Source organism: Pipistrellus kuhlii, unplaced genomic scaffold (genome assembly GCF_014108245.1).
Source record: "Pipistrellus kuhlii isolate mPipKuh1 unplaced genomic scaffold, mPipKuh1.p scaffold_m20_p_13, whole genome shotgun sequence".
NCBI classification, from domain to species: Eukaryota; Metazoa; Chordata; class Mammalia; order Chiroptera; family Vespertilionidae; genus Pipistrellus; species Pipistrellus kuhlii.
In genome coordinates, this window is record NW_023425438.1 from 13,909,348 (window position 1) to 13,930,731 (window position 21,384).

At 36.5% G+C, this 21,384-nt stretch overlaps 1 protein-coding gene across 13 annotated transcripts in view; it reads left to right on the plus strand.

The window, feature by feature from the left end:
• ASXL2 (ASXL transcriptional regulator 2) overlaps positions 1 to 21,384 on the plus strand; it is a 79,354-nt gene that overhangs the window by 24,433 nt on the left and 33,537 nt on the right. For 9 of the 13 annotated variants that reach the window (XR_006741390.1, XR_006741391.1, XR_006741388.1 and 6 more), the window contains 2 exons: positions 12,604 to 12,712; positions 16,217 to 16,364. Coding sequence is in view for 1 of the 13 variants with exons in the window: in XM_045580621.1 (XP_045436577.1) it covers positions 12,604 to 12,712; positions 16,217 to 16,364 (257 nt within the window). In the remaining 12 variants the exon portion in view is untranslated. Of the gene's footprint in view, positions 1 to 4,267; positions 4,271 to 7,511; positions 7,643 to 12,603; positions 12,713 to 16,216; positions 16,365 to 21,384 lie in introns of those variants that run through there. The other 4 variants (XR_006741394.1, XR_006741395.1, XR_006741398.1 and 1 more) reach the window with 3 other exon arrangements.

Sequence of the window (21,384 nt, forward strand, 5' to 3'; positions counted from 1 at the left end):
TTAGCATGGAATGTGCTTTCCCTCACTTAACTCTCTTACTTATTTTTCAGGTGTCAGTTTGAATGTCTTCAGAAAACTTGGACTTTCTGGTCTAGATTACATTTTCCTTTTTTAGTTTATTATAGTGTTCTGTGTTGTTTCTTCATGGCACTTAAAGTTTAAAATTACATATTTTTGTAATATTAAAAACATCATGTAGCTTCTCTATAGTTTAAGCTAGCTCCATTAGGGTAGTAACAGTGTTTGCTTTTCCCATCCCACTCTGCCCTTACCCACTCCTCCCCCCATAGTCCTTGGCATATAACTGATATTGAAAACCTACGAAATATAAGTTGGAAGATCATGTTCAAATGTAGTTATAACTTATTCTCGTTGCTGTGATATGTCAAATGATAGTTTTATAATCTTTAAAATTTTTAGATGGGTTATAGAATGAAATGTATACTGTGCTTATTGAAGATGTGCTATTTTTTTTTTTTACAGTTTTATTTTTATTTCTCAGTCCTCAATACATGCATTTCAACTCTTTTTCCCTTTGTAGTTTTTTGTCTGCTTGCCCATTTTGAAGAATCTTGCTTAATTTGTTTCTGATGTTGGTGACTAAATAGTTCCTGGTGTTACAGAATTTAAAAATTGTTTTTCTTTTGTGATAAGATACTTTGACTTACATTACAGCCTAAGTTTATAAGTCAGGTACTGAAAACAGTTTTTTAAATATAAAGGTTTGCTTTTGGAAAATTCCAAACTAAAAAGTGTGCACATTGTCCAGTATAAATTACAAACAGTCCTTCCAACATTCCAGTATGTATCTAACAGTTAAGAACTCAAGAGACTATTTGTGTGCAATTTGGATATTCTGTATTGTTATCAGAAAAGAGCAACTAAATATAGACAGTAAGCATACATAATATTGATAACACATATACACAGAATAGTGCATAGATCAAAGTGCTTATGTATACTTCAGGACTGTTCCTGCTTACCATTTACTGGTCTCAACAACTCATTACTGCTTAGTCTGTTGTAAACCAGGTTTCTTCCCTCCATCAGCTGTGGCTGCCATTAATGTTTATAAATTTGTTTTTACAGCATTAAGTGTGTGGGACTGTAAGGCTTCCTTCTGAAGTAGTCATTGCTTTTAATGCTTCTCCCAATGAAGTCTTTTTAACTTGCTTTGCTCATCCTATTAGCTATACACTGAGTGGCCAGATTATTATGATCTCTGAACGAATAATAATCTAGCCATTCAGTACGTGTGCACACACGCGTGCACACACACATGTATTAGAGGCTCAGTGCATGAATCTGTGCATGGGTGGGGTCTGGCCAGCCTAGCCAGGGAGAGGGGACAGGGGTGGTTGCCCGGCCTTCCTGCCTGGTCAAACTCCTAGTCGAGGGGACAATTTGCATATTAGCCTTTTGTTATATAGGATATACACTGAGTGGCCAGATTATTATGCGTTCAGAGATCCTAATAATCTGACCACTCAGTGTATAGTCTTGGTCCTTATTATTAACACCTAACAGATAAGAGTTTTGAGGAAAGAAGCGAAAGAAGAGTATTCATTTCCCGAGATCCTATTCTCTTATTAGTTTTTCTTATCTTTCATGAATAGAAGAGGAAAATGAAATTAGGAAGATTCTTAGTTTTCATGAATTCATCATCTGAAGATTGAGTATTTTTTGAATTAGACCATTCATCAGTGGTCCCCGGGGTTCATGACACATAATAGTAATTTTGGTGAGTCATGAATTTGAATCTTTTACACCATAAGATTGGTGAGGAACAGTAAATTATGTAGTTAATGAGTGTAGCCAACTGCCTAGCTTTTATTTTATTTTAATTTTTTTGTTAATTCTCACCCAAAGGAAATTTTTTTCTCATTGATCTTTAGAGAGAGTGAGAGGGAGAGAGGAAAGATGGGGTAGAGAAAGAGAGGGAGAGAGAAAAAAACATGAATTGGTTGCTTCCTGCATGTGCCCCTACAAGGACTGGGGACCAACCTGCAACAAGATACATGTCCTTGACTGGGAATGGAAGGGTTATACTCTAACCACTGAGAACATTGGCCAGGCCTAACTGCTTAGCTTTTAAATTAGGTGATCATCACTTGTTACCTCTGAAAGAAGTTGGTAACTATTTAAAAGCATTGGCTCTTTAAGGAAAAAGACCTGGAAAGGGAGAAATAAGTGCTATTTATATAGTAGTACTGACAGATTTGGGAACAAGCAGATGACTTGGTCATTCACTCCTTGTAAATGAAGTTTAGTTAGTTACAGCACAGTGTGATGCCCCTAATTAACAACATCCCCCAAGTGGGTAATCTCTATTGCATTCATCATCCTTTCCTCCTTCCCCAACCCCTTTTCCAAACCAGTCACATAATTTAGTCATGGAATGTTATAGCTGGAAAAGATAATTAGGTACATCTCATTTTATGATTGAAGAATTAAGGCCCATGGAGATTGAGACGTGGCCAGTCTTGGCCAGGGTTGTACAGCTGGCTTCAGTGAAACTAGAAACAGAGGCTACTGCTTCTGACTTTGCTCTTTTCAGTATATCATACTGCCTCTAGATCCATAGTTCTCTCTACCATTGTGATTAGCATATGTGCTCTATTATTTTTCAGATAAGTTCTATGTCATGTGCTGATATATAACAATAGGTTAGTTGCTTCCTAATTATAAACTACTTTCTGAAAGAATTTGAAATTTAAACTACAGCCATTATACTAATAACTTAACTTCTGAAATAGGCAGTACATTAAAAAACTTATCCTAACAGCTTTTATTTTTTTAAATATATTTTTATTGATTTCAGGGAGGAAGGGAGAGGGAGAGAAAGAGAAACATCAGTGATGAGAGAGAATCACTGACTGGCTGCCTCCTGCACGCCACACACCGGGGACCGAGCCCACACCTGGGCCTGTGCCGTGACCAGGAGCTGAACTGTGACCTCCTGGTTCATAGGTCTTTGCTCAACCATTGAGCCATGTGGCTGGACACCTTAACAGCTTTTAAATAGATCTTTATATTGTTGTCATGCGGAGCTCAAAATTGTTACCTAACAGGGAATTCTTCTGTTTAAGTCTTGTATCCCAAACAAGTTGGAATTGTAAAGAACTCTGGGAACGATCTAGCAAAGATCGTACTCAATAAACATTTGCCAGATTGAAATTGACTTTTTTGGAGGACTTCCCATTGCACATTGTATTACTATTAATACATTTGCTTATGAACAAAATAATCTCTCATATGGTATTTAAGTATGTGTTTGCCCAACTTACACCAATAACCAATCCCATCACCTAACCTTCCCCCCACCTCTTCTAATATAAAATTATACAGCAAGGAAAATAAAGTCAACATTCTCTACTACTTTACAGCAAAAATTATTATTTTATTTTATTTTCTTTTCTATTTTTTCTATTTATTAAATTATTATCTGTGTACATATTTTAACATTGCCCCCCCCCCCTACATACCCTTCTTCCCCAGAGTTACAGCAAAAATTATTATTCCAACAGAGCAGATCACTTGGCTATTTGCCAAGCTAAATTGCCTTAAGGTGATTTCATTAGAAAGAGCTCAGTTTAAGAATGAAAAACTATTAAGTTGGTACTATATTTATGTAAGGTTGGCTTAGTTACCTTTGAATTTGGTCTGCATTTTCTTTATCTGCTAGTTGCAATCTGCTTTCAAGCCCACAAACCTTGTAAGGATGTCAAAAGGACTAATAAGCAACATAAAAAAAAAAAAAAAATCAAAATGCTTGGATATTGGCAGAAAAGATTCCTGTTCATTGTTATTGTGCTTCACAATGAGTTCCATTATGGATTAAAGGGAAGCTACTGAACCTTAGGGTCCATAGCTGTTGGCTTTATGATGGCTCCTTGGAAATTGAGATGCATGGGAAGAATATTAAAGAATAGAGAATATTCATTGTAACCACATTTAAGTGTAAATTATTGTAATATTTTTTTTCTGCCACACAAATAGAGTACTGCAACTATTATCTGAAATGGTGTAGGCTGTATAGCTGAATTTAATTGTGTATTGTTAGATACAGTGATATTTTGGACTAAGGTAAATTCTGAAGAAGAAATTAATGTTTGATGTAGCAAAGCTGGGGGAGGGTGCTAAATTGTGGACAATGCTGGGGGGGAAGGAAGAATTTATATTTTGGCTTTATTGTTGCTTTATAAAGAGAAATTAAAAGCTCTTTTTTTCCCTCCTTTCATTTTCTTGGGGTGCATTCCAACTCCAGAAGGTAAGAAGTATTATTTTATTCTAAAGAATTATTATACAACTATAAAGCACTCTTTTATAAGTTTAATTGAACTTACCTTTGGATGCATGATTTTTACTTTATAAATTGATATAATTAGTTTAGAAACTTAGAGTGATATTACTATGTAAATGTTTTATTATATGTACTTTTTTGTTCTTGCCGTTTACAATTATTATTTGTCATAATTTTAGAAACTCAATTTACATTTAATTTTATTAAAATCATCATTTGACTTACTAGTATTGGAATGCCTAGTATTCTGCAGATTAATGAAAATACTTATGATATTGGAAATGTGTAAGATAATATAAGTTCAGCACTTATAAAATGTTACGACACTTCCTTATGGTCTTTGTGGTTTCAGATGAGAAAGTTGCTGTCACTTGAATTAGTGTTTCCCTCTAGACAATGTTTTTTTTTTTTTTCCTTTCTACTTTTAAGATTTAAAAAAATGTTAATTCTGTGTTTAGAAATTTAATTATGATGTGTCTTGGTGTGTGGACTTTTTTGAGTTTATCCTATTTAGATTCCCTGAGTTTCTTGAATATGTAAGTTTCTTTTTCACTAAATAAAAGAAGTTTTCAGCCATTAATTCCTTTATTTATTTATTTATTTATTTTTAATTAAAAAAATATATATATTATTGATTTTTTACAAGAGGAAGGGAGAGAGATAGAGAGCTAGAAAAGTCAATGAGAGAGAAACCTCGACCAGCTGCCTCTTGCACACCCCCCACCGGGGATGTGCCCACAACCAAGGTACATGCCCTTGACCGGAATCGAACCTGGGACCTTTCAGTACGCAGACCAACGCTCTACCACTGAGCCAAACCGGTTTCAGCTCTTTTATTTATTTTTTTAATTTTTTTAAAAAAATATATATTTTATTGATTCTTTTTTTTTACAGAGAGGAAGGGAGAGTGATAGAAAGTTAGAAACATCGATGGGAGAGAAACATCGATCAGCTGCCTCCTGCACACCACCCACTGAGCCAAACCGGTTTTGGCCAGCCATTAATTCTGTAAATCTTTTTTCTCCTTTCCTTCTCAGATTCTGATGATATAAACTTTGAATCTTCTATTATTATCCAACAACTCCCTGAGTTTATGTTAATTTTTTTCAGTGTTTCTTTCTCTCTGTTGTTCACATTGGTAAATTTTATTGATCTGTCCTCAAGGTCATTGATTCTATTTTGGTATCTCCATTTTACTATTGAGCCCATTTAGCAAGTTTTGTGTTTTCGGGTTGTTTTTTTTCCATCTAGCAAGTTTTTACATTTCTTATACTTTTTCGTTCTATAATTCTGTTTGTTATAGCTTCTATTTCTTTGCTTATATTTACTGTTTTTATAATTTGTTTCAAGATAATGTGTATTTATTGAAACATTTTTACAACAGCTGTTTTAAAATTCTTATCTTATAATCTCAACATATTTTTCACTATTGGCATTAGTTGATTGTCTTTTCCCATTAGGTTGTGAGTATTCCTGGTTCTTAGTATGATGGGTGATTTTATTTTTATTGAAACTTGGATATTTTAGCTATTATGTTATGATATGTTGGGTCCTATTAAGTATAAATCTTTTATTTAAGCAGGCATTCACGCTGCTTAGATTTACCATGTGAGTCATGGACTCTTGAGGTAGACTGTGGTCTTGTATTATCTGTGACACAGAGGCTCCCAATAGTCTTTGCTGTTGCTTTTTGAGGGGGGTGGAATTAGCTGCCTTATGCCTCTAGATGTGGGGAAAAGGGAGTCTCCAGCCTATGGAAACAGAGAGGCTTCCTGAGTCAGGTGCTTGTGACAGGACCCCTGCTTGTGCACTGGGTTGCTTAGCATTTCTGGGGGCTGGTAGTCCCATAAGGACAAAGAGGCTTCCTGGGCTGGCCTGCTTTTTATGGTCAGATCCCACCTGCTTGTGTCATTTTGCTTCTCCTATTTTAGTCTTTATATTTGCTGCTTGAGGTAAGATAATTCCCTCAGTCAAAGCCATTTAATTATATAAGCTTTACTGTAACTTTTTTTTTAAATATATTTTATTGATATTTTACAGAGAGGAAGAGAGAGGAATAGAGAGTTGGAAACATCGATGAGAAAGAATCATCGATCAGCTGCCTCTTGCACACCCCCCACTGGGGATGTGCCCGCAACCAAGATACATGCCCTTTACCGGAATCGAACCTGGGACCTTTCTTTTTTTTTTTTTTGTTTTTTTGTTTTTTTGTTTTAATATATTTTATTGATTTTTTACAGAGAGGAAGGGAGAGAGATAGAGAGCCAGAAACGTCGATGAGAGAGAAACATCGACCAGCTGCCTCTTGCACACCCCCTACCGGAGATGTGCCCGCAACCAATGTACATGCCCTGACCGGAATCGAACCTGGGACCTTTCAGTCCGCAGACCGACGCTCTACCACTGAGCCAAACCGGTTTCGGCAAACCTGGGACCTTTCAGTCTGCAGACCGACGCTCTACCACTGAGCCAAACCGGTTTCGGCTTTACTGTAACTCTTAAGTTACTTATGTGAGTTGGAAAATGCCAGAAATTTTTAAAATTAAAGGACAATTGATTCCTTAAAAGTTCTGAATCTTGGCGTAAGTGGTTAATCACGTCAAGACTGACAGCTATTATTCAGATGCAGAACATAATTAGAATAAATAACTTTACTGTTAGATGTATAAACTATATTGCTAAATGAACAAGAAATACCAAACAGGGCAACAATATAAGATCACTAAGTCTTAATTTTTGATGTATACTTAAATCTGTTAAATTTTATTCTCTCTCCAGCTCTGTTTCAGAACTATGTCTGTATATTCATTATATTGATACATATTTTATTTTTATTTTTGTTTTCCACCAGTACTTCTTTTATCCCAAATAGTGTGTCCTCAGATACAACCGTCTACACCTCTTTAGTTCAGAGACGTGTGGTTTTTAGGAACTTAACCCATCCAGTTAAGAAATGTTAGCATCTTGATCAGTTGACATATAGGCAGTTAATATTTCTTTATATGCAGTAGTTACAAGGTGACCTTTTAGGAGCATTATATTTCTCTTAAAGTCTATTTTTTCTTTTTATGTTCTATTCTTATAAGATTGTAATACAAGATGCTCTTAGTGAACCAATCATGGAAATGGTCATGGACTGAGATAGGATTCAGGTACTTTATGCATATGATCTATTTAACCTAAAGAAACCATCTGAAGTCTTTATTTCATAGATAAAGATGTTGAAGCAGTGAGGAATGGCGTAACCAGTTAGAGAGAAAACTTGAATCCACATATGTCTGACTCAGAAACATAGTGCTGCTTCTGTTGCCTCACTTTTTAGTAGGATCAGGACATTGGGTAAGGCTCTTGATGAACTGCTTTGTATTTCACTTCAGGTGAAAAGTTACTGTGTTCTCCAAGGTCCTTCTATACCAAGAGCTTATGATTATCTAAAAATTGAACCTTATTGTTCCATATGTTTACTTTAAAATAAAACATAATCACTGGACTCTATTTCTTTCCAAACAGTTTTGCTCACATCTTACCGATAGTAGGTAAACTTTGCTTAAAAAAAATATAACAGCGGACAAAAGACAATAATAGGAAGAATGAGTGAAGATTTACAGTGAAGTATTAAGAGGACAGAGAATGTAATCAAGCAAATTTTCCAAAGAACCTTTGTTGGTTTCTTTTTATGACTTCCCTCTCTAAGCTATTTCTAGATTGCTCTCTTGTTTTGTTTTACTGGTCTATTAACGCAGACCTCTCCTTGTGGGGTCCCAGTTGGGCTTTTCCAAAAGTGCTTGTTGATAATTTCCCTTCATATTCTTTCCTCTTTCTCCAGTGGTTTCACTATCATTTGTTTCATGGTATGTTTATGGACAAAAACAGTTTGCAGAAACTAATTGATTAAAGTATGAGTGAGTCCGATGCTACTTTTTTTTTTTTTTTTTAAATATATTTTATTGATTTTGTACAGAGAGGAAGGGAGAGAGATAGAGAGTTAGAAACACCGAAGAGAGAGAGTTATCGATCAGCTGCCTCTTGCACACCCCCTACTGGGGATATGCCCGCAACCAAGGTACATGCCCTTGACCGGATTCGAACCCAGGACCCTTCAGTCCCCAAGCCAACGCTCTATCCATTGAGCCAAACCGGTCTCGGCCGATGCTACTTTTTGAATTCAAAATCTATATTTGTGTTATTTCTTTTTTTTCTTTTTTTTTAATATATATTTTATTGATTTTGTACAGAGAGGAAGGGAGAGGGATAGAGAGTTAGAAACATCGATGAGAGAGAGTCATCGATCAGCTGCCTCTTGCACACCCCCACTGGGGATATGCCCTCAACCAAGGCACATGCCCTTGACCGGAATCGAACCCGGGTCCCTTCAGTCCCCAAGCCGACGCTCTATCCATTGAGCCATACCGGTTTCGGCTGTGTTATTTCTTTTAAAAAAAGATTAGTTGTTAACCAAATGGACTTAGAAGAATTGCAGGTGGTAAGATCAATGGAAAGCTAGAAAAAGGTTTTAATGAAAGAATTTATAATACTATGATTTCCAGTGAATTTAAAACCTATTAAATCTATTTATTAATTTAGTGATCCTTAACTCACTATTTTCCAATATAAGGGTGTGTTGAGTTCGGTTTTGTTCTGTGTGCTGTCAAGTAAGCATGCCATAAAAATCAGTTCTAGCTTTTAAAGCTATCTGTGTTGAATTTTTAGTTTATATGTGGATAATGATAACAGGTGTGTGTATGTTTATAGGTATATTTGTAAGTGTATTATGTGAGTGAAAGAGACAAGTTTATTATCTTTTTACATTTAAAGTTGACCTGAAAGAATGTATTCAGGCATCTATAAAGAGGGAACTAGATGACTCTTTAATCTTGAAAGTCTGAGTCTTTTCTTTAACCCTATTGAAATTCAAGGCATTGAGCTTTGAAGGATAAATGTAGAGTGTATAGTAGTTCAGTCAGAAATAGGAAAGCTAATTAAGGCCTCGTTTTGACAAGGCTATTCCATTGGAGGGAGTACAGAAAAAATGAACAAGAAATTGGGATTAAAGTAGAGATTAGGTAGGGTAATCTATTGCAGGAGGAAATATCTTTAGGATGAAATAAATTAGATCAATGAAGTCCCTTAAAGCTCTTTATCAAAGGCTTGAAATGGGGACAATAAATATTGGAAGACATTGGTGAATTTTGAGGATGGACTATAAAAGTTCATTATATTAATTTCTTTAGATTGGTTGCAGGAAGGAATGCCAGTGATAAGAGACCCAAATTTTGAAAAGTAGTAGACTTCAGGGTTTTATGAAGACCCTTAAGTGTTTGAAGGAGGCTTTCACATGGATCTTCTGTTACCCTTTTTTTTTTTAAAATATATTTTATTGATTTTTTACAGAGAGGAAGAGAGAAGGATAGAGAGTTAGAAACATCGATGAGAAAGAATCATTGATCAGCTGCCTCCTGCGCGCGCGCACACACACACACACCCGGGGATGTGCCCGCAACCAAGGCACATACCCTTGACCGGAATCGAACCTGGGACCCTTCAGTCCCCAAGCTGACACTCCATCCACTGAGCCAAATTGGTCTTGGCCTTCTGTTTCTTTTTAAATGTCCAATCCTATAGTTTTCCCAGTACAGGTCTTTTACCTCCTTGGTTAAGTTTATTCCTAGATATCTTTTTGTTGTTGTATTGGTAAATGGGATTTTTGTTTTGTTTTATTTCTGAGAGTTCATTATTAGTGTATAAAAATTCCATCAATTTCTGGATGTTAATTCTGCACTCTGCTATTTTTCTGAGTCATTTATTAAATCTAGAAGTTTTTGGTGGAGTCTTTCGGGTTTCCTATGTAATGTACCATGTCATCTTCAAATAATGACAGTTTTATTTTTTCCTTTCTAATTTGGATGTCTTTTAGTTTTTTCTTCTTATACTGCACACAAGAATAAACTCAAAATGGATTAAAGACGTAAATATTAGGCTTGAAACCATAAAAATCCTAGAAGAAAACATAGTAAATTCTGGGACATTTCTCATAGCAGTATATTTTTCTGATATATTTCCCGAGGTAAGGGAAACAAAAGAAAAAAACACATGGGCCCTAGCTTGTTTGGTTCAGTGGACAGAGCATCAGCCAGCAGACCTAAGGGCCTCGGGTTCAATTCTTGTCTAGGGGGACATACCTTGGTTGCAGGCTTCTCCCCAACCCTGGTAGGGGCTCATGCAGGAAGCAACCAATTGATGTGTTTCTCTCACATTGATATTTCTCTCTGTCTTTTCCTCTCTTTTCCACTCTCTCTAAAAAATAAATGAAAAAATGTCCTTGGGTTAAGGATTAAGAAAAGAAAAAATAAATAAACAAATGGGACTACATCAAACTAAAGAGTTTAGCACAGCAAAGGAAACCATCAACAAAATGAAAAGACAACCCACTGAATGGAACAACATATTCACCAATGATACATCTGAGAAGGATTAATATTCAAAATTTATAAAGAACTTATAAAACTAAACACCAAAACCAACAATAAACAGCCCAATTAAAAAATGGGTAAAAGAGCCGAAACCAGTTTGGCTCAGTGGTAGAGCGTCAGTCTGCGGACTGAAAGGTCCGGGTTCGATTCCATTCAAGTGCATGTACGTTGGTTGTGGGCACATCCCCGGTGGGGGGTGTGCAGGAGGCGACTGGTCAATGTTTCTCTCTCATCGACATTTCTGGTTCTCTATCTCTCTCCCTTCCTCTCTGTAAAAAATCAATAAAATATATTTTAAAAAAAATGAGTAAAAGACCTGACTAGACAGTTCTCCAAAGAGGACATACTGGTGGCCAATAGACATATGAAAAGATGCTCAATGTCGGTAATCATCAGAAAAGTGCAAATTAAAACCACAATCAGCTATCACCGCACATCTGTTGGAATGACTGTCACCAATAAGTCAACATACAAGTGTTGGCGAGGATGTGGAGAAAAGGGAATCCTTATGCACTGTTGGTGGGACTGCAGATTGGTGCAGCCACTGTAGAAAACAGTATGGAGTTACCTTAAAAAATTAAAAATGATCCCTGCCAGGTGTGGCTCAGTGATTGAGCGGCAACCTATGAACCACAGGAGGTCACAGTTCAATTCCTGGAGAGGGCACATGCCCAGATTGCCAGCTCCATTCCCTTGTGGGGGGAGGGGTGGTGCAGGAGGTAGCCAATCAATTATTCTTATCATTGATGTTTTCCTCTCCCTTCTCTAAAGTCAATAAAAATATATTTTAAAAAGTAAATAAAAAACTAGAAATGGAACTGCTTTATGATCCAGCGATTCCATTTGAGGGAATTTATCCAAAGAAACCCCAAACACTTAATTCGAAAGACTATATAAACCCCTATGTTCATCAAAGCATTATTTACAACAGCCTATATTTGGAAACAGCCCAAGTATTCATTAATAGATGAGTGGATGACAAAGCCGGGTACACTTACATAATTGAATACTACTCTCAAAAAAAAAAAATTTACCCTTTTGATAGCATGGATAAACCTAGAGAACATTATGCTAAGTGAAATAAGCCAGTCAAAGAAAAGAACCATATGATTTCACTCATATGTAGAATTTAATGAACAAACTGAACTACCAAGCAAAATAGAAACAGACTCATAGAGAGCAAGCAGACAACTCGTGGTGGTGGAAGGACAACAAAATAGAGAGAACTCATGGACATGGACAAAAGTGGTGATTGCAAAGGGCAGGAGTATAGGTAGAGATGGAAGGGGGCATAAAGGGAATATATGGTGATGGAAAAAAAATAAAAATAAATTTCAGGGGAAAAAAATAAACATTTTGCAGACATACCTGTAAAAAAAAGGAAGAGAAACATTTCAAAGCCTATTTTTAAGTGATCTCATAATAGGTCCAGATATAAGAGATTAGCACAATATATAAGTTTGTTCTAAATGAAATAGTGTCTTTTAGAAAGAATTCAGCTTTAGTAAGCTATAATTGACAGAAATTTAAGTGAAATAGAACCATTACACATTATTTGCAGTACACTCATGAGAAAAGTTTTTCTTGGCTTAATTGTTAAATACTGACGAGGATTAAGAAACGTAAGGAATTATTTTTTTTGTTTAGATAATACGAGAATGAACCTCTACATTCATTTTCTCTGTTCTAGCCTCTCAGTAGATTATGGACTTTTTATAGTTTATAAAATGTGTTTATATCAAATGAGTGTTGATCTGTTAATTTTATCTTAAGTTCGTGTTACATTGGATATTCAGAGATAGATACTAATCATTGTGTTTTCTTTTGCAGTGGAACTTCCCCCCTTGCATGCCTGAACGCAATGCTGCACACAAACTCCCGAGGTGAAGAGGGCATCTTCTATAAGGTTCCAGGCAGAATGGGAGTATATACTTTGAAGGTAAATATTTTTGGAGTCATTTAAAAAGGAAATCATGAAGTGACTACATATAAATAATATTTGCATCATAGAGGACAGAATTCTGTTTTTGAAGAGGTGATATTTTTTACCCTATATTCAAACTATTTTCTTTTTACTAATCTGTAACCATTTAGGTAGATCAGAGAAGAGAAATCAATTTATTTTTTATTGTTTATGATAATATTATCTTTAAAGGATGAAATAAAAATGTCTTCCAGAAACTTTTTCAAGGCCTCATATTTAAATAATAACAAGTGATACAGCCTTGATGTGTTGTAGTACCTTCTCATTTAATTCTCCATTACAATTTAGACTTATGGTTATTATTATAATGGAGAAAGCCAAAGTTCAGAAGATTGGATTTTCTTATTGGCCAAATGCCATTAGAATCAGAACTAGGATCTGACTGAATTTCTAAGTCCATGTTCTTTTTACCATAGCAGGCTTCGTAATTTTTAATTCCTGTACTTGAGAAGGAACCTTGACCTGTCCGTGTCCTTTCTGAATGAACTTGAGTAAAACAGAATAGTTTGAGTAAAACAGAATTTATTAGTTTAGATAACTGAAAATTCTAGGGAAACTCAACCGTGATTCAGAAGCTCAAATGATATTATCAGGGATTGGTAACAGTTGATAACAGGGATGTTATCAGATCTCTTCACTTTATTTTGGCTTCACTCTCAGGCAGGCACTTTCCTCTTTGTACATGACTCCACTCTGAAGGCTGTAAGTCTGGAGAAAGAGTCTCAGGAACTAAAGCAGGAGACTTCAGTTAGTTTTGATTTGGTTTAATTATTTAATTAGTATGGCTTGGCTCATGTGTGCATTCCTCTTATCTCCTAAACTTTATGCTTAATTATAGTATGCTCAGTGGTTGTACATAGCCCATTAACATGAAAAAGATCTAATTTACCTATAATACCTTTTTATACACTTTGTTAACTTCCTGGGATTATAGGGTTATAGTACCATATGGAGTTGGCATTTCTTTTAGGTTTTAGTGTTCTAGACTTTCTATATTGTTAATAATGTACTCCGTGCTGGATACTGTAGAGACAATAAAGAAGGATAAACTGTGATCCCTGAGCTCTTGGAAGTTCACATAGTTATTGAAATAATTGTACATTGGCAAAATTTAACTGTGACATAAAGTATGCTGTACTACTATAAAGTACTGTGATGATATAGAGAAAGATTAATTTTGAATAAAGGAATCAAAGTTTTTGTGTGTTGTTTTTTAAACTTGTAAGATTTGAGTTGAACTTTGTCAGATAAGTATTGTAGAGAGGTCCTTAAAGGACAAGGGAATAATTTCAGCAAAAGCACAGCTAGAATGATTTAGAATGGATTTGAAAGTAGAGTACATTGGAGTGGTTAGACCATAATCTGTGTATGGACTAATGTGATAGGAGTTAGGGGTGGGGTAAATGTTAGGTAATGATTAGACTTTGGAGGCTTTTGAAAACCTGCATAGTTAGAGAAAGGGAAGGGGCAGGGAGATGAGGTGAATATGTGTGTTAAGAAGACGGCAGAATTTTTTTTTCAAGAGAATATCATGATCAATTCCATATCTTCCTATATAATAAAGAGCTAATATGCAAATGGCCCTCACACCCTTGCTCTGGAACTGCTCACCCTGGTGTGGAGTGTCTGAGCAGTTCCAGAGCAAGAGTGTGAGGATAATTTGCATATTAGCTCTTTATTATAGAGCCAGGCACAAATGAGCTAGCTAGAGAAGAATGGGGATAGCCAGGCACAAATGAGCTTGTGAGAGAGGAATTGGGGACCAGCCAGGGCCCCAGGAGAGGAATAAGCCACCTGCCTCACGATCCTCTTTCGTTGTGGCCGGCCTGGATTCTAGACCTGTGGCTGGCCAAAGGGAGGGAAGCCCAGGTTCCCAATACCTGCAACCTGCCAGAGGAGGGAATCCTGGGTCCTGGGTGTGGGGCGAGGCAGAGGTGGTTAGGGGTGTCAGGCCAGCAGGGGAGCAGTTAGGGGCAATCAGGCAGGCAGAAGTGGTTAGGAGTGATCAGGAAGGCAGGCAGGAGAGTGGTTAGGAGCCAGCTTGTGAGAGGCAGTCGGACATCCCCCGATGGTCCCGGATTGGAGAGGGTGCAGGCTGGGCTGAGGATCACCCCACCCTTGTGCACAAATTTCATGCACCAGGCCTCTAGTTTAGGACGATAATTAGGTAGGGTATGTTTAAGGGTAAACCAGGAAAACTTGTAAAAAATATGTTTATGATTGTTTGAAAGAAATAATTGGCCTGAAATGCAAAAGTAGTGAAAGAGATGGAGGCAAAGAAGTTAGTTATATTTGTATTTAAAATACTTGCTGAACCTGCAAGTCAAGAGTTATGGCTGACAACTAACTCTGTAAAAGTTGTCCTGCATTTTGAAGGTAAGAATAGAAAAATACGGGGTATTTTAATGAATTGTATAACATGAGAAATGGAATTAGGATATAAACATAAGTGGAGAAGAGCAGTTCTTTACTAGATCAGAGTTTCTAAGTGTCAATTGTAGATTAGGGTTAATGTCAGAATTCTGACTAGAATAATAAATTATTTGGGAAAATAAAAATGTTGAGGGGAAAAAGAACCATCCGTATGTAATTTTATAACTTAGAAATAACATTAGTTATATGTGTATATTTTTATATATGATATAAATTTATAATAGGTAATATTTATTAAGCTCTTATCATATGCCAGGCACAGTTTTTCATTTATTAACTCACTTAATTTCAGAGTGATCTTTTAAGAAAGGTACTGTTATTCCTTGTCTTATAGACAGGGAAACTGAAGCATGAGAAGTTAAGATTTTGATGAAGAGTACATAGTTAGGAGAAGATAAAGCCAGAATTCAAACCCAGAAAGTCTTAATTTCTAGTTGTTGATCTTACAACTGTCATATTTTATCTCTCACAGGTTTCCTTTCTGACTGGCATTCTCAAAATTTAGTGTAGAAACCGAACATTCATGTGATTAAAAAAAAAAAGATTTCTTTTGTATTTGATTCTTGATAGTTACTAACCAATATTTGGGAAACAATTAGATTCAAATAATGGACTATCTTTTGCTTCCCAGACTCTTGATTGAATTCACATTACAAAATGTTACTAATATATACACAAATATATATTACATTGCTGATGCATGCTCACATGCTTTATAACATTTTTATTATAAGGTTTTTTTTTTATCCTGATATAATATTTATCTGATATATATAATTTAAGTCTCTGAGTTGTGCCTACATATGATTGGCATGTACAATTTTTACCTTTGGATATAGATTAAAACATTTATCTACTTTAATCCAAAAAAGAGAGATGACCAGGATTCAGAAAATTGTTAGTTCTGTTGAATCCTTTAATACAAAAAAATCAACCCAATTGAGTTGCAACAATGGGTATCAAATACTTAATTCTTATTTGCTGAATTGGTAATGATTAATCCTAATTGGATGCCTACATTTTCAGAAAGATGTGCCGGATGGGGTGAAAGAGCTATCAGAAGGTTCAGAAGAAAGCAGTGATGGTCAGTCAGATTCCCAGAGTTCTGAGAACAGCAGCAGCAGCAGTGATGGAAGCAACAAGGAGGGAAAAAAGAACAGGTGGAAAAGGAAAGGTAAATATACCTGATCCATTAATAAAGAACTGTAGGATAAAATGCCCTTGTTAGTAGTTGCTTTTATTTCAGACCCTTGATCTATTAGTCTCCTTCCCTTACCCTTTAGATCAGTACTGTCCAATAGAATTTCCTTCTGTCATGGAAGTATTCTGTATCTACCTATGCTGTCCAACGCAACAAAGTAGTCACTAGCTACATGTGTCTATTGAGCACTTAGAATATGGCAAGTGTGACCAAGGAGCTGAATTTTAAATTTTATTTTAACTTAAATTTCAGTAGCCACTAGTGGCTACCACATTGGACACTGTAGCTCTAGGTTTTACCTGGTTTTATTTTCAGCTCTTGGCCATTGATAGCCTGCTTTAGGATACTCTGATTTTACTTACCCCCTAATTTTCTAAAATTTGAACTTTTTACTCTTAACTCTCTCCTTACTAGGAAAAGAATGCTTTTCATTTCTATTAGCAAAGACTAAATTTACTGTGCTAGCCTTTGCTCTCATCCCCTGCTTGGTGTCTGCTTCATAGTTTACCCAATAACCTTCTTTAAGGAACAGTGTCTTGTGCTACTGCTTCCCTGACATGGATTTTCCATTTAAGGATACATATTATTACCTATTCTTTTTTATTTTTTTACCAGAAAAGGGGACAAAGCCCAAATACACATTTATTAATACAAATCATAACATCATGGTTGACTTAAAAAACACACACAATAGCCGAAACCAGTTTGGCTCGATGGATAGAGCATCGGCCTGCGGACTCAAGGGTCCCGGGTTCGATTCCGGTCAAGAGCATGTACCTTGGTTGCGGGCACATCCTCAGTAGTGGGTGTGCAGGAGGCAGCTGATCCATGATTCTCTCTCATCGATGTTTCTGACTGTCTATCCCTCTCTCTTTCTCTCTGTGAAAAATCAATAAAATATATATATTTTTTAAAAAACAAAAACACACACACACACAATAGGCCCTAACTGGTTTGGCTTAGTGGATAGAGCATGGGCCTGTGGACTGAAGGGTCCCAGGTTTGATTCCGGTCAAGGGCATGTACCTTGGTTGCGGGCACATCCCAAGTGGGGGATGTGAAGGAGACAGCTGATCAATATTTCTCTCTATCCCTTTCCCTTCCTCTCTGTAAAAAAATCAATAAAATATATTAAAAACAAAACACACAACTGTGATAAACTTTTATTACAAATTAAAAATGAGGTTTTTAAAAAATCTCAACTTGACCAGATATGAAACAATTGAAAACCTTTAAAGGTGTACTGAGAAACACCAGGCTTAAAGAAAACAACTCACTCTGTCTTTATCCAAACAGATGTGGATAATGTAAAACCCCCCAAACTGACTAGATAATGGAGATAGTTTTGCTTATCCGTCTTTAGCTCCAATATTTTGTTCATTTCTTATTGCTGGAATTATATATTCATTTCTTCTTTTTGGACAACTAAACTGGATGATGGTAAAGGCAGTAAGCTGACCTTTACTCAGGCTGGGCCCTGCTCAGCCTCAGACAAACAAAATTCTCAGCTAGTGAATTAGCTGCTTTTGTCTCTTTGCCATGTTGTGATTTAGGTTTTTCTGGGCATCTGTAAAGTAATTGAAGTTGCGGTGGTACGGATATTGAGGTGGATGCTGACCTTGGGTCTCATCTCCTTGATTTTCCTTCTCCTTTGTATTGCTGTCCTCTGTGCTGTCTTTGGTGAGGAGGGTCCCTGAGGAATCATGTACTATAACCCTAGTACATATTCTGTCTCACGGGCCTAGCTTGTTCTCCTGCATCCTGGTTGTCGGCACCCTCCATTACTTCTTCGTGCACAGGAAAGCTGAGATAATGTGCTCAGTGCACACTAATGATTCACGATCATTTTTCCATCCCTTTTTTTTTTTTTTTTTTTTTTTTTTTGCCTACTCTCACTGTTCTGGTAATTCTGGTAATTGCATGAAGGATCCCTACCATGTGAGTAGCATATAATGGGTACAGTCTACTGTATATTTACTGCCTTGCACTGGGGGAACTCCACCAGGCCATATTTTCTGCCCCCCTAGCCTTTTCTCCTTAACAACTTCAAACTCTATGCACAGTCTCTCCATCTCTCACACTGCAAACAAAGGTGGATACATGTTGTATCATATATTAGTACTCATTCCTTTTTATTACTAAACTAGTTGCCCAGTGCACGGGTTTGTGCACATTGCAAGGACATTAGAAGAGATATTTGAGTATCTCTATTTGCCCTCTTTCTGTAATGGAAGTGTCAACCAAATTCATGATCAACAATGACATATCGAAATGCATGTGTGCGATTGGTGCCAGCGAGAGCTTTATATGTATTACACATACACAAGTCAACGTTTATTTTTAAATTGCCAGTGAGCCTCATGTACTGCCGATCGGACGTACATGCAGTTGGTCACTTAGCCTTTTATATACAGTATTTAGATAATATTGCATTTTATGGCTATATCACATTTTGTTTATCCATTTGCCAATTAATAGACATTTTGATTATTTCTGCTTTTTTTGGCTATTATGAATAATGCTGCAATAAATATTTGTAGACAAGTTTTTGTGTGGATAAGTTTTTAATTCTCTTGGGTATATGAGTGAATTTGCTGGGTTATGATAACTCTGTGTTTAACATTTTGAGGAGTGGCCAAATTATATCTAAAATTGCACCATTTTACATTCTTGCCAGTAATATATGAGGATTCTAATTTCTCAATACCCTTTTGACACGTCATGGTCTGTTTTTTTCAATTATAATCATTATCGTGAATGTGCAGTGGTACCTCATTGTGGTTTTGATTTTCATTTCCTTGAAGGCTAATTATGTTGAAAATATGTTCATGGGTTTATTGACCATTTGTAAATCTTCTTTGGAGAAATGTCTATTCAAATTATAAACCAAAGAATGTATATATTAGGTCTAGTAATAATTAATGTCGTTTTCTAATACTTTTTAAAATCGAATTTATTTAAACAATACAACAAAATTTAATCAACAATATAGTTGCTGTTTCTACTACTTGTGCCCAACGCTCAGGAAGCATTTTAATCCCTCTGTTGTAAAATTCTTGTGATTTTGATGCAAAAAATTCGGTCAATGCATTTTTGAGGCATTCTTCATTATTAAATTTTTTTCCAAGAAGAAAGTTTTGCAAAGAACGAAACAAATGGTAATCGGAAGGGGCAATATCAGGAGAATATGCAGGTTGAGGGAGAACTTCCCATTCCAACTGGCGCAGTTTTTCAGCAGTGATTCTTGCAGTATGAGGTCGTGCGTTATCGTGGTGAAGAATTACGCCCTTCCGATTAATCAGTGCGGGTTCTTTTTCTCTTAAAGCTTGGGCTAACCTTTCCAATTGGGCACTATACACTGCACTTGTAATGGTTTGGTTAGATGGTAAAAGTTCATAATGAAGAATTCCTTTAAAATTCCACCAAACACACAACATCACTTTTTTCGCATGCAAGTCAGGTTTTGGTGTGGGCAGCGGAGCCTCATTTTTGTCCAACCATTGAGGCCGCCTTTTCATAACTCAACAATAAAAAGACAACCCAACTTAAAAATGTATTAACATACAGCACCCATTTTTCATCTCCGGTAACAATTTGCTCTAAAAACGGCAAACGGTTTTGACGAGAGAGGAGCGAACTGCAAATTGTGACTCTTTGATTACGGTTGTTGTCGGTCAACTCATGAGGAACCCATTTTCCAAACTTTTGGACTTTGCCAAGTGCACGCAATTGATTGGAAATTGTTTTCTGTGAACAATTTAAAGTTGTCGCAAGCTCTTGTTGGGTAATTTGAGGATTTTGCACCAAAAGAGCTTGAAGAGCTTCTTGATCAAAATTGGACACACGGCCTCGACCACTCTTGTCATCTAACGAAAAATTTCCCTCGCAAAATTTCTCAAACCAACGCTGGCATTTTCTGGCGCTAACTGCATCTTGACCAAGAGCACTACAGATGTTTTTTGCAGCCTCACTTGCTTTTCTTCCTAATTGGAACTCGTAAAGCATGCAGTGCCGAATATGCTCTTCATCCGCCATCTTCTTAGCCCTAGTTTTGCAACAAAAACCAAACCAAACACAAACTTTTTCAAGCAAAACTTGTTAATTGCACTTCACACGTTCTGTAGATACCACGTGTTTGAAGGTTATGTCAATACAAGTCAACGCCAAGCAAGATTTTAAACGAATGTTTAAAAACGACATTACTTATTACTAGACCCGATACTTAAATGCATAGCCCATGGACCTGGGCAATAGGGTGGTGAAGACATGGTGGGGGGGTGCGGGTCTGGGTAGGGTCCCAGAGGAAATAGGTACGGGGGTAGAGGGATACAGGAGACATCTGTAATACTATCAGCAATAAAAAAATGTATTAAAAAAAACCAAATTACTTGCCCATTTTTAAGTTGGGTTGTCTTTTTATTGTTGAGTTATGAAGAGTTCTTCATATGCTCTGAATACGTTAGACTATTTATATTTAAGTAATTACTGATGGGGTTTGGTTTAAATCCACCATTTTGCTATTTATTTCTTATCCTAATTTTTCTATGCTCTTTTTAAAATTTAGATTCAGTTTTAAAAAATACTTTGTTTTATCTCTACAATTACCTTATTATCTACGCAACTTTGTTTTAGCTATTTCTTTAGCATTGATGATATATCTTTAATATAGTATACCATCAAGTAATATTTTATCACTGCTTATCTTATATAATGAAGAGGTAGTATGCAAATTGACCATCACTCCAACACACAAGATGGCCACCCTCATGTGGACACAAGATGGCCATCACAAGATGGTTGGCAGGGGAAGGCAGTTAGGAGGGACTAGGCCTGCAAGGGAGGGCAGTTGAGGGTAATCAGGCTGGCAAAGGAGGGCAATTGGGGATGACCAAACCTGTAGCATAGGGTAGTTGGGGGTGAACAGGTCAGCAGGGGAGGGCAGTTAGGGGCAATCGGGCTGGCAGGAGAGGGTAGTTAGAGGTGACCAGGCTGG